At 40.6% G+C, this 13,091-nt stretch overlaps 2 protein-coding genes across 7 annotated transcripts in view; one reads left to right on the forward strand and one right to left on the reverse strand.

Moving 5' to 3' along the window:
• ANKRD17 (ankyrin repeat domain 17) overlaps positions 1-13,091 on the reverse strand; it is a 182,729-nt gene that overhangs the window by 23,513 nt on the left and 146,125 nt on the right. For all 6 annotated transcript variants that reach the window (XM_003898780.3, XM_009206951.2, XM_009206952.4 and 3 more), the window contains one exon: positions 3,765-3,936. In XM_003898780.3, the coding sequence (XP_003898829.1) occupies positions 3,765-3,936 (172 nt within the window). The remainder of the gene's footprint in view (positions 1-3,764; positions 3,937-13,091) is intronic.
• LOC101001060 (high mobility group protein HMG-I/HMG-Y-like) lies at positions 210-533 on the forward strand. Its single transcript, XM_009206950.4, has one exon. It carries the CDS (start codon positions 210-212, stop codon positions 531-533), a length of 324 nt encoding a protein of 107 aa, XP_009205214.2.

Below are 13,091 nucleotides of genomic sequence, written 5' to 3' on the forward strand. Positions count from 1 at the left end.
ATACTCTACTACTATTAGCCATGTAAGTTATTCTCACATTCATTGGTAATGAGTTGGACAGGACTGATATACTCTGTGTCCTCACGTTCTGTTCAAAGAACAGCAGGTAGTTATAAAAAATGTTTTGGGGGGCATTTCTGGTGCTGGCGTGGCTCCAAGAAGGCCATTCAAGCCAGCACTCTTCCACCTGCTCCTTAGAGAAGGGAAGTATGAGTGAGTCGAGCTCGAAGCGCAGCCAGCCCTTGGCCTCCAGGCAGGAAATGGACAGCACTGAGAAGTCGGGCAGGGGCAGGCCCCGCAAGCAGCCTCTGGTGAGTCCCAGGATAGCACTGGTAGGGAGTCAGAAGGAGCCCAGTAAAGTGCCAACACCTAAGAGACCTTGGGGCCAACCAAAGGGAAGCAAAAACAAGGGAGCTGCCAAGACACGGAAAACCACCACTACTCCAGGAAGGAAACCAAGCGGCAGACCCAAAAAACTGGAGAAGAAGGAAGAGGGGGGCATCTCGCAGGAGTCCTCGCAGGAGGAGCAGTGACCGTGTGTGCTGCCTGTGCCTCATTTGAAGGAGCATCTTCCTTCTGGGACTGGACAGCTTTTGCTCTGCTCCCACCGCCCCCACCCCTTCCCCAGGCCCACCATCACCACTGCTTACGGCCACCACCTCCATCTTCCACCTGTACCCTCACCACCACACTACACAGCACACCAGCTACTGCAGGGCCCCCATGGGCTGAGTGGGAAGCAGTTTTCCTCAGGCCTCCGTTCCCAGCTCCCCCTGCTGACCCACGCACACACACGTACCCTCCTGGACAAGGCTAACATCCCACTTAGCCACACCCTGCACCTGTTGCATCCCAGCTCCCTTAGTAGTAGCAACATTGCTCTCTGGGGTTGGGGCAACCTCTCTGCTCCTCCACTGTTCCCTCTGGCTTCCCAGAGTGTGGCCTGGGAAGGTTCCCTGGCCTTAAAAGGGGTCCAAGCCCCATCTCATCCTGGCACGCCCTACTCCACTGTCCTGGTAGCAGGTGTGGCCAATGGAGGGAGTGCTGGCCCCAGGATTCCCCCAGCCAAACTGTGTTTGTCACTATGTGGGGCTCACAGTTTTCATCCTTTCCCACCTCCCCTAGTCCCTGCACTAGGTTGGACAGTCCCCTTTGGCTACAGGAAGGCAAGAGGGGTGTGAGCCTCCTACTCCCTCTTCACTGTGGCCCCAGCCCCCTTGCCCTTTGCTTGGGATCTGAGTACCTATTGAGGTGATAGAGATGCAGTCACTTATTGTCTAGGTGAGGCCCACAAGTCCTGTGGCCACCGCCTGAGGTGGGCTGGGGCCGCTCTCCCAACCTTACTTTGCTTCCGCCACTCGGCCATTTCCCCCTCCTCAGAAGGGGCACGAATAGCAAGGAGCTCACCCTGGCTGTTCCCAACCCTCCTGCTCCTCCCTGCCCCCTAAGGTTCTGGTTCCATTTTTCCTCTGTTCACAAACTACCTCTGGACAGTGGTGGTGTTTTTTGTTCAGTGTTCCATTCTTCGACATCTGTCATTGCTGCCGCTACCAGCATCAAATGTTCATCCTCATTGCCTCCTGTTCTGCCCACAATCCCCTCTCATAAGATACTCTTCGTGGGGAAGAGGGGCTGGGGCATGGCAGGCTGGGTGAGTGACTACCCCAGTCCCAGGGAAGGTGGGGCCCTGCCCCTAGGATGCTGCAGCAGAGTGAGCAAGGGGGCCCGAATCGACCATAAAGGGTGTAGGAAGCACCTCCTCCCCCTGCTCTGCTGCGGAGGGGTAGCCATGATTTGTCCCATCCTGGGGCTCTCCCTCTGGTTTCCTATTTGCAGCTACTTGAATTAAAAAAAAAAAAAAAGTGTGTGTGTGTGTATATATATATATCCTTTTCTCAGAGAAAAAAAATTTGGAGGACAGTTTGGAAAATATAAGTATTACTGTATATTATGTATTATTATATAATCATTAAATTTCTTAATGTTGCAGTTATGTAAAATCATGTCCTCTTTCTGGGAAATACGTAATCAAGTATCTAGGGGTGATTTCACGTGATGTGTATAGCTTACATGTAAACTACTCAAAAAAAGAGAAGACATATCCCATGTGTGCCAAAATGCTTTAAAAATGTAGGTGACATAGAGGTGTTCACCATATTAATCCTTAAACTTTTCTGTAGTTTGACAATTTTCAAAATAAAAGGCTGGAGAAGGGAAATTAAAAAAAACAAAAAACAAAAAACAACACAAACACACATACACACATTGCATGCACATATTTTTGGTGGTTTCATGGCAATGGTTCCTTCCCACAATACAGTCAGTCCTCTTTATCCACAGATTTAACCAACACTAGATTGAAAGTATTCGAAAAACAAAACAATAAAAAAATACAAATTAAAAAAACACAGTATAACAACTATTTACACAGCATTTACGTTATATTAGGTATTAGAGGTAATATAGAGATGATTTAAAGTATATGGGAGAATGTGCATAATTTTTATGCAAATATTACACCATGTTATATAAAGACTTAAGTATCTGAATTTTGGTATCCATGAGGGTCCTGAAAACCATTCCCTGTGGATATGAAGGGACAGGACTACCATACTTCCATCCCAAATAACCTTTTGATTACAACCTAGTTAAAAATAATTCCCTCATTTGAAGAAATTGATGATCTGAATTGTAGATGATATTATGAAATTACCATTTATAATACCTAAAACGGTATTATGATGATGTAAGCAAATGTCATTCTTGGGATGTGGGCTTAATTATTTATAGGTGGCCAGCGCAGTGGATCACACCTGTAATCCCAGTACTTTGGGAGGCTGAGGTGGGGGGGGATCACTTGATATCAGGACTTAGAGGCTACCCTGGCCAACGTGGCAAAATCCCTTCTCTACTAAAAATACAAAAATTAGGTGGACGTGGTGGCGCATGCCTGTAGTCCTAGCTACTTGGGAGGCTAAGGCAGGAGAATAGCTTGAACCCAGGAAACAGAGGTTGCAGTGAGCCGAGGGCACGCTACTGCACTCCAGCTTGGGTGGCAGAGCAAGACTCGGTCTCAAAAAAAAAGAGAAAAGGACTTATAGGTGCAGTGTCAGGATATCTGCAATTTACTTTCAGATGGCTCAGAAAAAAATATGTGGAAGTACTTAAAGAGAAAAATAAAGCATATATGGTAAAATGTTAACAATTTTGTCAATCTAGGTGTAATGTATTCAGGTATTCATTTTATCATCTATCAACTTGTCTGTAGGTTTGAAATTTTTCATAACAAAGTTAGGGAGGAATTCGGTCAACAACAAAAAAAGCATATATCTTTTCTTTTCTCTTTTTTTTGACACAGGGTCTTGCTCTGTCACCCAGGCTGGAGTGCAGTGGTGCCACATCATGGCTCACTCCAGTCTCAACCTCCCAGGCTGAAGTGATCCTCCCACCTTACTCCCTTATTCCCAGTAGCTAGCTGGGATTACAGGGGTATGCTCCTGTGCCCAGCTAATTAAAATTTTTTTTTTCTTTTTTTGTAGAGACAGTCTCACTTTGTTGCCCAGGCTGGTCTTGAACTCCTAGACTCAAGTGACTCTCCCACCTTGACCTGCTACAAATGCGGGGATTATGGGCGTGAGCCACTGTGCATGGCCTATCTTAAGGGTTTAATAACTTAAAAGTATATTTTCAAGAGTGACTGATAATCAAGTAAATATAATTTTAACTAGAATATAAAACAAATGGGATGGTTGTTGAGAAAATACCTTCAACTTTAAGCTTTTCTTTTTCTTGAGCAGCTTGGAGTTCAAAGTTTTCTTTATTTTTGGCTTCGATTTCTTCTAGTTTTCTTCTTTGCTCTTCCTTTTTCTTCCTTCTCTTCTCTTTTCTTTTTTCTCTTTTCGCAGCCAAAGCCAGCCTCCGACTTTCTTCCCTTAACTGTTAAAGATCAATAAAGCAGAGATATAACATTGAAATTTACCCTGGAGAAAAAGTTGTCACATAATCATTTAATAATAAGGAAACCATGATATCATAAAATTCAAAGTCATCTAGTTCAATTCATTGTTTTATCAAGATCATATTCAAACCACTCTAAAGAGACATTATTTTTACAATATCAAGATCAAATTAACAATATAAGACTAATTTTAAAATGGGTAAATAATAAACAAATACGTAGCTTTTAATCATTAAGGACATGTAAGCTGAACTGACAAAGAACCATTTTTTGATCATTAATTTGGCAAAGTTTAAAAAAGCATCAGATATCAGCACAAGTCTGAGAAACTGAATTATCTCCTATACTGCTGTCGGCATGAATATTTACATTTTAGAAAAACTAATTTGAAAGGCTCCTAAGAAAAATTACAAACTGCTTATCCTAACAACTTATTCTATAAAATGTCTATCTCTAGTGAAAAACTCAAGGGTTCAGCAATTTTCTTTGCAAATTGATTATAATGGCAATACATGGCAACCAGGTAAATCTATCAATGGGAAGGAATAAATTAACAGGATATATTAACAGAATACTAGATAGCCACCATACGTACTTGGGAAAATGCTTCCAGTTTACATTTGTTAGGAGGAAAAAAAGGCACACTGAAGACTAATAATCACTTTTATGAGAGAAGAGAACCCTCTTTGTGCATTGATTTGTATAAACACAGAAAAACCCCATAAAAGTTATAAATAAAAGGCTAACAGAGACTACCTCTGGAGGGTGGAACAGGAAGAGGGATAGCAGAAAGACGGTGTCTTTCAATTTTACTTTATATAACTATACATTGTTTCTATTTGTTAAAATGAGTACATTATTACTTTCATAGTCAAAAAACTAAGTGTAGGTTTAAAAGTCCAAAAATATATCTTAATAAACTATTTAAACTGTTAAATTTTCATTCTTGGTTCATAAAGGTATGAAAATCATCTTTAAACTCTGTCTGCATGTCACCTAAAAGATGTTTCTTAAAAACTATTCTCCACCCATAATCTAGCATTCTGAATTATTTTATGTGTATTTTAAATATGTGTAAAAACAATGTCAGTTAAGGCACGGAGCCTACAACACGTAAAACCAGTCCTCACAAATTCATAAGCCAAACAATATTTAGTTTCCATTCAAAAAAGTCTGACTTCATCTTTTAAGTGTTGTGCTTTTGCTAGATACTCTCTGTCCTGCCTTTCAAATTAACCTTCTCTTAGGTTCTGTTTTTTTTTTTTAAAGCCAAATTTAAAAAGTTTTGATAACCCAAGACAGTCAAACCAGCTCTCAGCTAGGTTCTTGAAAAGTTTGGCCCACCACCAAGTTTTCACACCCTGGGGCAATGCAACATACTTACCTTAGGCTAGGTGAGAGATAAGTCTTGTTCCTGAAAAGGGAAACATTGAAGGAAAACCATGCAGAATACCCATACTTTCCCAGGCAGACGGATTTTAGGAAAGAATGCATCTAAAAGCTAAAGATACAGAAACTGCCTGCATCCTAACCCTGGAAATTTATGCTGGACTCCCAGAAAGCTCCAATCTGAAGATCAGTAGAGGAGGAGCTTTTACCCCTGCTGAAGTATTAGGAACAAAACAGTAACTGATGACCTTTACTCCCTGGATCACCACAAGGGAGGAGTAATATCTGATTGGTGAGTTTGAAAGAAGCAACTGAGCATGTGTGACTCAGCTCATTTGAGCCTTGCTTATGTGTTTTCTCCACGTGGACCCCAGTGAAGGAGGTAGAAGTGTGGTTGTTCTGTCTAGCTTTGACTTTGTGGAAGAGGTAAGTAGGTATAAGAGGGAGAGGAGGAGTGAAAACGAAGGTGAAATGTGCACCAGAAAAGCGTATTAACAAAGCAGCTGTGGCTACAAGGGTGTATTAAGTCTCTCTCCTTCAGGATTAGGAATAACAAAACCAATATTTTATCTGTGTCATACCTGTTTGGACAGAAAAATCCCCGGAAAGGAATGGTTTGGGGGAGGCTCAAAACAGCAAATGAAGTTTTAGAGTTTTGGCTCATCCATGATGGGTTGTTCATTTTGCTGGAATTTTGAACTTGTCTGGTAGCAGGAGCTAATTATGACTGCTATTTAAGTGGGGGGCGGGGGGGATTTGGGGATGGAGAACTTTTTTAAAAGTATAAGAGTTTTAATTCAGAAACCAGGATTTATGTGCTAGATGTTGATGGGGGTGGTAGGTTTGGGTAGGTCATAGGGTGTGGCTGGGTCTTAGATATGCAAATTTCTCAGGGTGTGTAGAGTCAGTCAGGGGTAGCCCTTTGGCAAGAGTAATTTGAGTCTGGATTATCCAACTTCAGAGTTTAACCCTAAGAGGTAAGTATTTACTGGTGTCTAAATTTTGAAGTTTTAATGCCGATGTTTTGATAATCTGATATATTTTACTAACCCTCTTAATAGTCACTAAGAGTAGGTAGGGCACTAATTCAGAGGTCCTAGGGAAAATTTCTGGGGGGGAGATACCAAGCTATGGCTACAAAATGACCCAACTTTACATGGCATGGAGCTCTAAAAGTAAGCAGAATTAGCAAGTGTGGATCAACAGATACAGGAAAAGAGGCATTATAAGTTTGCAGGTGGTAGCTGAAACTAATAAATGAGGTAATCAGAGGAAAAAGGTATAACTGTGAGGGTCTATAAACATACACACATATACCTACTATTTTGCTATATATAATAAAATATATAAATATTATACATATATATATATAGAGAGAGAGTTTATGTGTATATGTGTGTGACAGAGAGAATATCTAAGGGGTAAAGGAAGAACAAATGAGGCTTCTGAAAGGCATAATCAGATAGAGGAAGACACACAGGAGAAAGCAACTCCAATGGGAGAAGGAAGGCCAGATCAACACTGGTAAACCTCATAAAAGTGGGCATCAATAAGAATTGAAGAGGTAAATGGATTTGGCGTGCTTTGTAACTGAAAACAAACAAAAAATAAAATAAAATTAAAAAAAACAAGGATTTGGCCGGGCGCGGTGGCTCACGCCTGTAATCCCAGCACTTTGGGAGGCCGAGGCGGGCGGATCACAAGGTCAGGAGATCGAGACCACGGTGAAACCCCGTCTCTACTAAAAATACAAAAAATTAGCCGGGCGCGGTTGTGGGCGCCTGTAGTCCCAGCTACTCGGGAGGCTGAGGCAGGAGAATGGCGTGAACCCGGGAGGCGGAGCTTGCAGTGAGCCGAGATCGCGCCACTGCACTCCAGCCTGGGCGACAGAGCGAGACTCTGTCTCAAAAAAAAAACAAAAAAAAAAAAACAAAAAAAAAACAAGGATTTGTCAGTTGAGATGCCATTGGTTACCTCCACCACAGTTAGTTTATTGGAGAAGCAGGTCACATGGTTCTGAGCCGAGATTTAATTTAAAATAGTTAATAAGACACAGAGATTATTATAAGCATTAAAAGAAAAGCAAAATACTAAATTTGGGAAAAAGTTCCATTAGGATAGAGCTACCTTGATTGTACCTCTGCCTTGACTGAAGCTGTAGGTAGTGGGTAGGAGTTAGTAAAACAGTAGAAATTGAAGATAAAGGCATAGGGAGAGGTGCTAATAACTGATAGAAAAACCCAGACAGCATATGGAAAGAGTAACTAAACCATGAAGATTCAAATATGTCCAGAGGCATAAGAAAATACAACTAAAAACTCAGTCTCACTTTCTATATTTTGTCTCACTTTCTCTCATAAGCCTAAATCTCATTTTACTTCTTGGAGAACTGCTGTCATGTTTGTTAGTGTATGTGGGGGAGGTTAGAGGCTTTGAGAAAAAGGGTCAAGTTGTAGAATAACTTCACTGTGGAATGGGAGAGGGCACTAACCCAACTGATGACTTCTAATTGAGGGCTCAGGAAACAAAGTGACACTTGGGAGTTAGGCTTTAAAAAATGAGAATTTAAGGAATTGCGGAGAGCCAGTACAGACTAAACAAATACTGCACTGCAGATTTGGATATATGAAAGTGAATGGGATATGTGAGGAGTAGAGAACCATAGTGAAAGATGAGCCTGGAGAAATAAGAGACGAGGACCTGAATGTTTAGAATTTCCCATGCAATCAACAAAGAGGCACTGTGGGTTTCTGAGGAGAAAGTAAGGCGTCGCACCTGTGTATTAAAAAAAAATATGTGGGCTCATGCCTGTAATCCCAACACTTTGGAAGGCCAAGGTGGGCAGATCACGATGTCAAGACATCGAGACCATTCTGGCCAACACGGTGAAACCCTGTCTCTAGGAAAAATACAAAAATTAGCTGGGCATGGTGATGCGTGCCTGTAGTGCCAGCTACTCGGTAGGCTGAGGGCAGGAGAATCGCTTGAACCCAGGAGGCGGAGGTTGCAGTGAGCCAAGATTGCGCCACGGCTGTCCAGCCTGGCAACAGAGCGAGACTCTGTCTTTACAAAAAAAAAAAAAGAAAAAAAAGTGAAACTGGAAGTTACAGTGGAGCAGAAAAGGAATACTGAAGACAAAAGAGAGGGACACACACACACACACAGGGAGACTTTTAAGAAGCCAAATGCAAAATTTTGAGTGAGAAGTGACCACTCAGAGAGGAAGTGGATGGAACAGAAGGCAGACACAGAGACTGCCAAAGCTAAATAAAAGGTGATGGTAGTGATGATGATAATGATCATGATGACAGTGCTGATACAGCCAATACATAGAGGATCTAATATGTGCCAGATATTGGTCTAAGTTAACTTACCAAGTTAATTCACTGACTGGATGTAAAGAATGGGAGGCAAAAATAAGTGAGAACCTAAAGGTAGCATCAAGATTTCATTTCTCAATAAAGAGTAGTAAGATCAACAGAAGAAAGAGATCAAGAAGTTTCAAAGGAAGGTAGGGAGAAGATCCAACAAAAATTTTCTGGTAACTTGCTATATGCTATGCATGGTTCTAGTTTCATCAGTAAAACGGATAAAACATCCCTGCCTTCACCAAGTTTACATTTAGTTGGTTAGAGGAGGGTAGATACAGATAAATAGAACGCATACATTATAGTTTGTTAAAAGGTGATAAGTGCAATGTAAAAAAGGGGAAAAAGCAGCGAGATGAAAAATGTGTGTATGGAGACAAATGGGGGGTTTTGATTTTTAAATAGGGTAATCAGTGTACCCCTCATGAGATGAAGTTAAGTGAACACTTGAAGGACATGAAATATGTCAGCCAAAGAGAAGAGCCAGTACAAAAGCTCTAAGTTAGAATTGGACCCAATATATTCAAGTAAGCTAGCATGGCTAAGAACAGTAGAAAATGAGTTTCAGGGAACAGTATCCAGAGGCTTTGATAACCTAAGGCCTTGCAGAGCATTTGAAAGACTATCTTTTACTGAGAGGGAAATGGAAAGTCATTGTCAGGCTCTGAACAGAAGTGTGATATGATTTGATTTAGGTAATTGAAGAGGATCACTCAGAGTGCTACATAAACTACAAGCAATGATGGAATCAGGGAGACCAGTTAAATGACTAATGCAAGTATGAGATTAAATTAATTGTTTGAACCATGGTGAGAAGTGATTAAGATTATATATCTATATTTTGAGACAAGGTCTCACACTGTTGCCTAGGCTGGAGTACAGTAGCACAATCACAGCTCACTGCAGTGACCTCCCCAGGCTCAGGTGATCCTCCCAACTCCACCTCCCGAGTAACTGATTTTCAGGCAAAGGTAACAAGATTTTTCAATACAATGGAGTAAAGAGAGAAATTAAGGATGACTTCAAGGTTTCTGGCCTGAGCAATTAGAGTTGTGGGTTTGGGGTGGGCAAAGATCAGGAGTTCATATTTGGACACATCAAGTGTGAGATGTCTAATTAGGTATTCAAATGGACATGTTGAGTAGCTAGCTGATTATATGAGACTGAAGTTTAGCAAAGAAGTCTGGGCTAGAGGTACACATTTGGGATCAACTGGTGTACCTTTAAAGTTAGTGGGCAGGATAAGATCACCAGTGGATAAAGAAGACCATGTAACGAGTCAAAAGGCTTTTCACTAAAAGGTAGGGGAGAAGAGGGAACCAGCAAGAGGAGACAGGAACATCCAGACAGGTAGGAGGAAAAAAAGAGCCTGCAGTGGCATTAAAGCCAAGTGAAGAGAGTATATCAAATATTATTACTTATTCAGTAAGATAAAGATGGAGAGGAGAAGTAACCATTGGATTTAGCTACATGAAAGTCACTGGAAACCACAAAAGCATAACTTTAGTGAGTTGTGGGAGTGAGAGCCAGCCTGTCAGGAACAGATTCAGGATAATGGGAAAAAAATGGAGGTGACTGAAAGCGGCGGTTCAGGGATCTTTATTGCAAAGGGAAGCAGAGAAATGGGTCTGTAGCTAAAAGGCTGAGGCAAGAGGGTTGAAGTCAAAAGGTTTTCTGTGTTTAAGATTGGAGATATAAGTGTGCATGCTGATGAGAATGATTCAAGAGAGGGAAAAAATAGGAGAAAGAAAAGAGAATTGCTACCGACAGTGCTGTTGAGAAGGAGAAACCATATAGGATCTAGTACACAATGAAGGGACTGGTTACCAAAAGTTTATCTAGGCCGGGTGCGGTGGCTCACACCTGTTATTCCCAGCACTTTGAGAGGCCAAGGCTGGCAGATTGCCTAAGGTCAGGAGTTCAAGACCAGCCTGGCTAACATGGTGAAACCCCATATCTACCAAAAATACAAAAATTAGTAGGGCATGGTGGCCCATGCCTGTAATCCCAGCTACTTCGGAGGCTGAAGCAGAAGAATCACTTCAACCTGTGAGGTGGAGGTTGCAGTGAGCTGAGATCGCGCCACTGCTCTCCAACCTGGGGGACAAAAAAAAAAAAAGTTTATCTAGTCACCGGTAGGAAGTATATGGGTATAGATGTTGGTGGGTGGATAGATAGGGTAGGCAAAGTCTTTGGAAGTTTTCTTCTGACGCTTCCATTTTCTCATTAAAGGTAAAGAAGAGGAGATGCAGGTACTGGTGGGCAGATAGATGGTGTAGGGAAAGTCTTTGCAAGTTTTCTTCCGATGATTCAATTTTCTCAGGATGCAAGGTCACCTACTGAAGGTGAAAGAGAGGTGGTGCTGGAGTTCTTAGGATAAGGGAGAAAGTAAGAAACAGTGGTCTAGATGAACGGAAGATTAAATTAAACTAAGGAAATGCAGCATTTTAACTACTGGTCAGCATTAAAGGGCTAGGGAAACCTAGTATAGCTACTGGTCAGCATAAAAGGGTTCGTTGTCACATATTTCAAGTAAAATTAGTCGTAAAGATTGTTTTTTCTTGACACATTTAGTTACTGAGGTTCATGTGAGAATAAGAAGAAAGAGAGGAGTAAGGAATAACGAAAGGGTAGTATGACATAAATGGTTCTTACCATTTATTGGTCGGTGGTGTTGGTAGGATTATTAAAAGTAGAATTCTAGAGGGTGTAAAGTTGAAAAGATAGAAAGCAATAATCCGAGAATGAAATGTGTGAAACCGAGAATGGGATAGGTTGTGTTTGAAAAATATACTATTACCTAGCTCCCTAAAAGTTTACCAAAAAAAAAAAAAAAAAAAGGTAGAGGAAAAAAAACTAAAATGAAGTGAAGGGGGTGAAATAACTATATCAAAAATGTAAGTTTAAAATACCTGCTAGGGATTCTAACAGCCAAGACAAGAACATAACTTAGTTGTTAATGTTCTAAGAGAGCAAGTAATTAACTGTTAAGAAGATTCCATAGCATTTACTAAGTAGAAGAGCAGGGACTCTTCTACTTAGTAAATGCTCAATAAATAAACGTTTACTGAATAAGTATTAAAAAATCTGGTGCCTTAATATAATGGCCACTGATCTCTTTTTCTTTTGTAGAGACTGGGTCTCACTACATTGGCCGGGTCAGATTTGAACTCCTGGGCTCAGCCTCCCGAGTAGCTGGGACTACAAGCATGTACCACCATGCCCAGCTTACTGCAGCAGTTTTTATAAACCAAATTTTCCAAAATAGAAAGACTGACCAAAGAAGCACTTTTATACAAGGAATAACTTATGTATGGAGAATCTCAACTCAGACCAGTCAAGACCAACTCCAGCGATGAAGCCAGAATGTAATATAACTCAGAAGGCTAAAGAAGTACATTTTCCGAGATGTAAATTATAACTAAAAAATAGTGAACCAAACTCTAATATCCCAATCTGATAATCTTTCAAATAAAAATATGGGCTGTCGTTCAGGAAAAAAGTGTCTCCTGTATAATTTAAAATTTTACATATGTTCCATGCTCACTCAAAACTACACATAAAAGTATATAATGCATGTGGAGGAATCAATTTAGATGGAATTAATTTATGATTAAGAATTCTTCATTACCTTTGGTTTCAATATTATGGAAAAATACACAAGGACATTTAAAAGAAGCTTCTTTTCACTTATCTTAAAACTAAGGCTCTTGAAAGTATAAATATTAAGGTTTAATAAGGCTGGCAAGAATACAAGGAAATGACATTGGTGTATTGCTGATGGTACTAGGAAAGTATTCTGCAAGTATCTACTAAACTAAAAATACATTAGTGCCCCCTTATCGGGCACTTATCCATGATGAATAAATACGTTCCAAGATCCCTGGTAGATGCCTGAAACCTTGGATAGCACTGGACCCTCTATATATATGTTTTTTCATAGAAACCCATGATAAAATTTATAAATTAGGCACAATGAAAGATAAGCAACAATAACAATAAAATAGAACAATTATAACAATATGCCAGTAACACTACTCTTGCACTTTGGGGCCATTATTAAGTAAAATTAGGGTTTCTTAAACACAAGCACTGTGATACCTCAACAGTCAATCTGATAACTGAGGGTTACTAAGTGGATACACAGGACAAAAGGATTCATGTCCCAGGTGGGACAGAAAAGGACGGCGCAAAATTTCATCACACTACTCAAAACGGCATGCAACACGAAACTTATGAATTGTTTATTTCTGGAATTTTTCATTTAATATTTTCAGACCATAGGGAAAGCAAAACCACAAAAAAAGGAACTACTGTATGTTGACCTACATGAAGGAACTTACTTCATAAAAATAAAAGGAGCAAAATATTTAAAA

The sequence above is a fragment of the Papio anubis genome, chromosome 3 (assembly GCF_008728515.1).
Source record: "Papio anubis isolate 15944 chromosome 3, Panubis1.0, whole genome shotgun sequence".
NCBI classification, from domain to species: domain Eukaryota; kingdom Metazoa; phylum Chordata; class Mammalia; order Primates; family Cercopithecidae; genus Papio; species Papio anubis.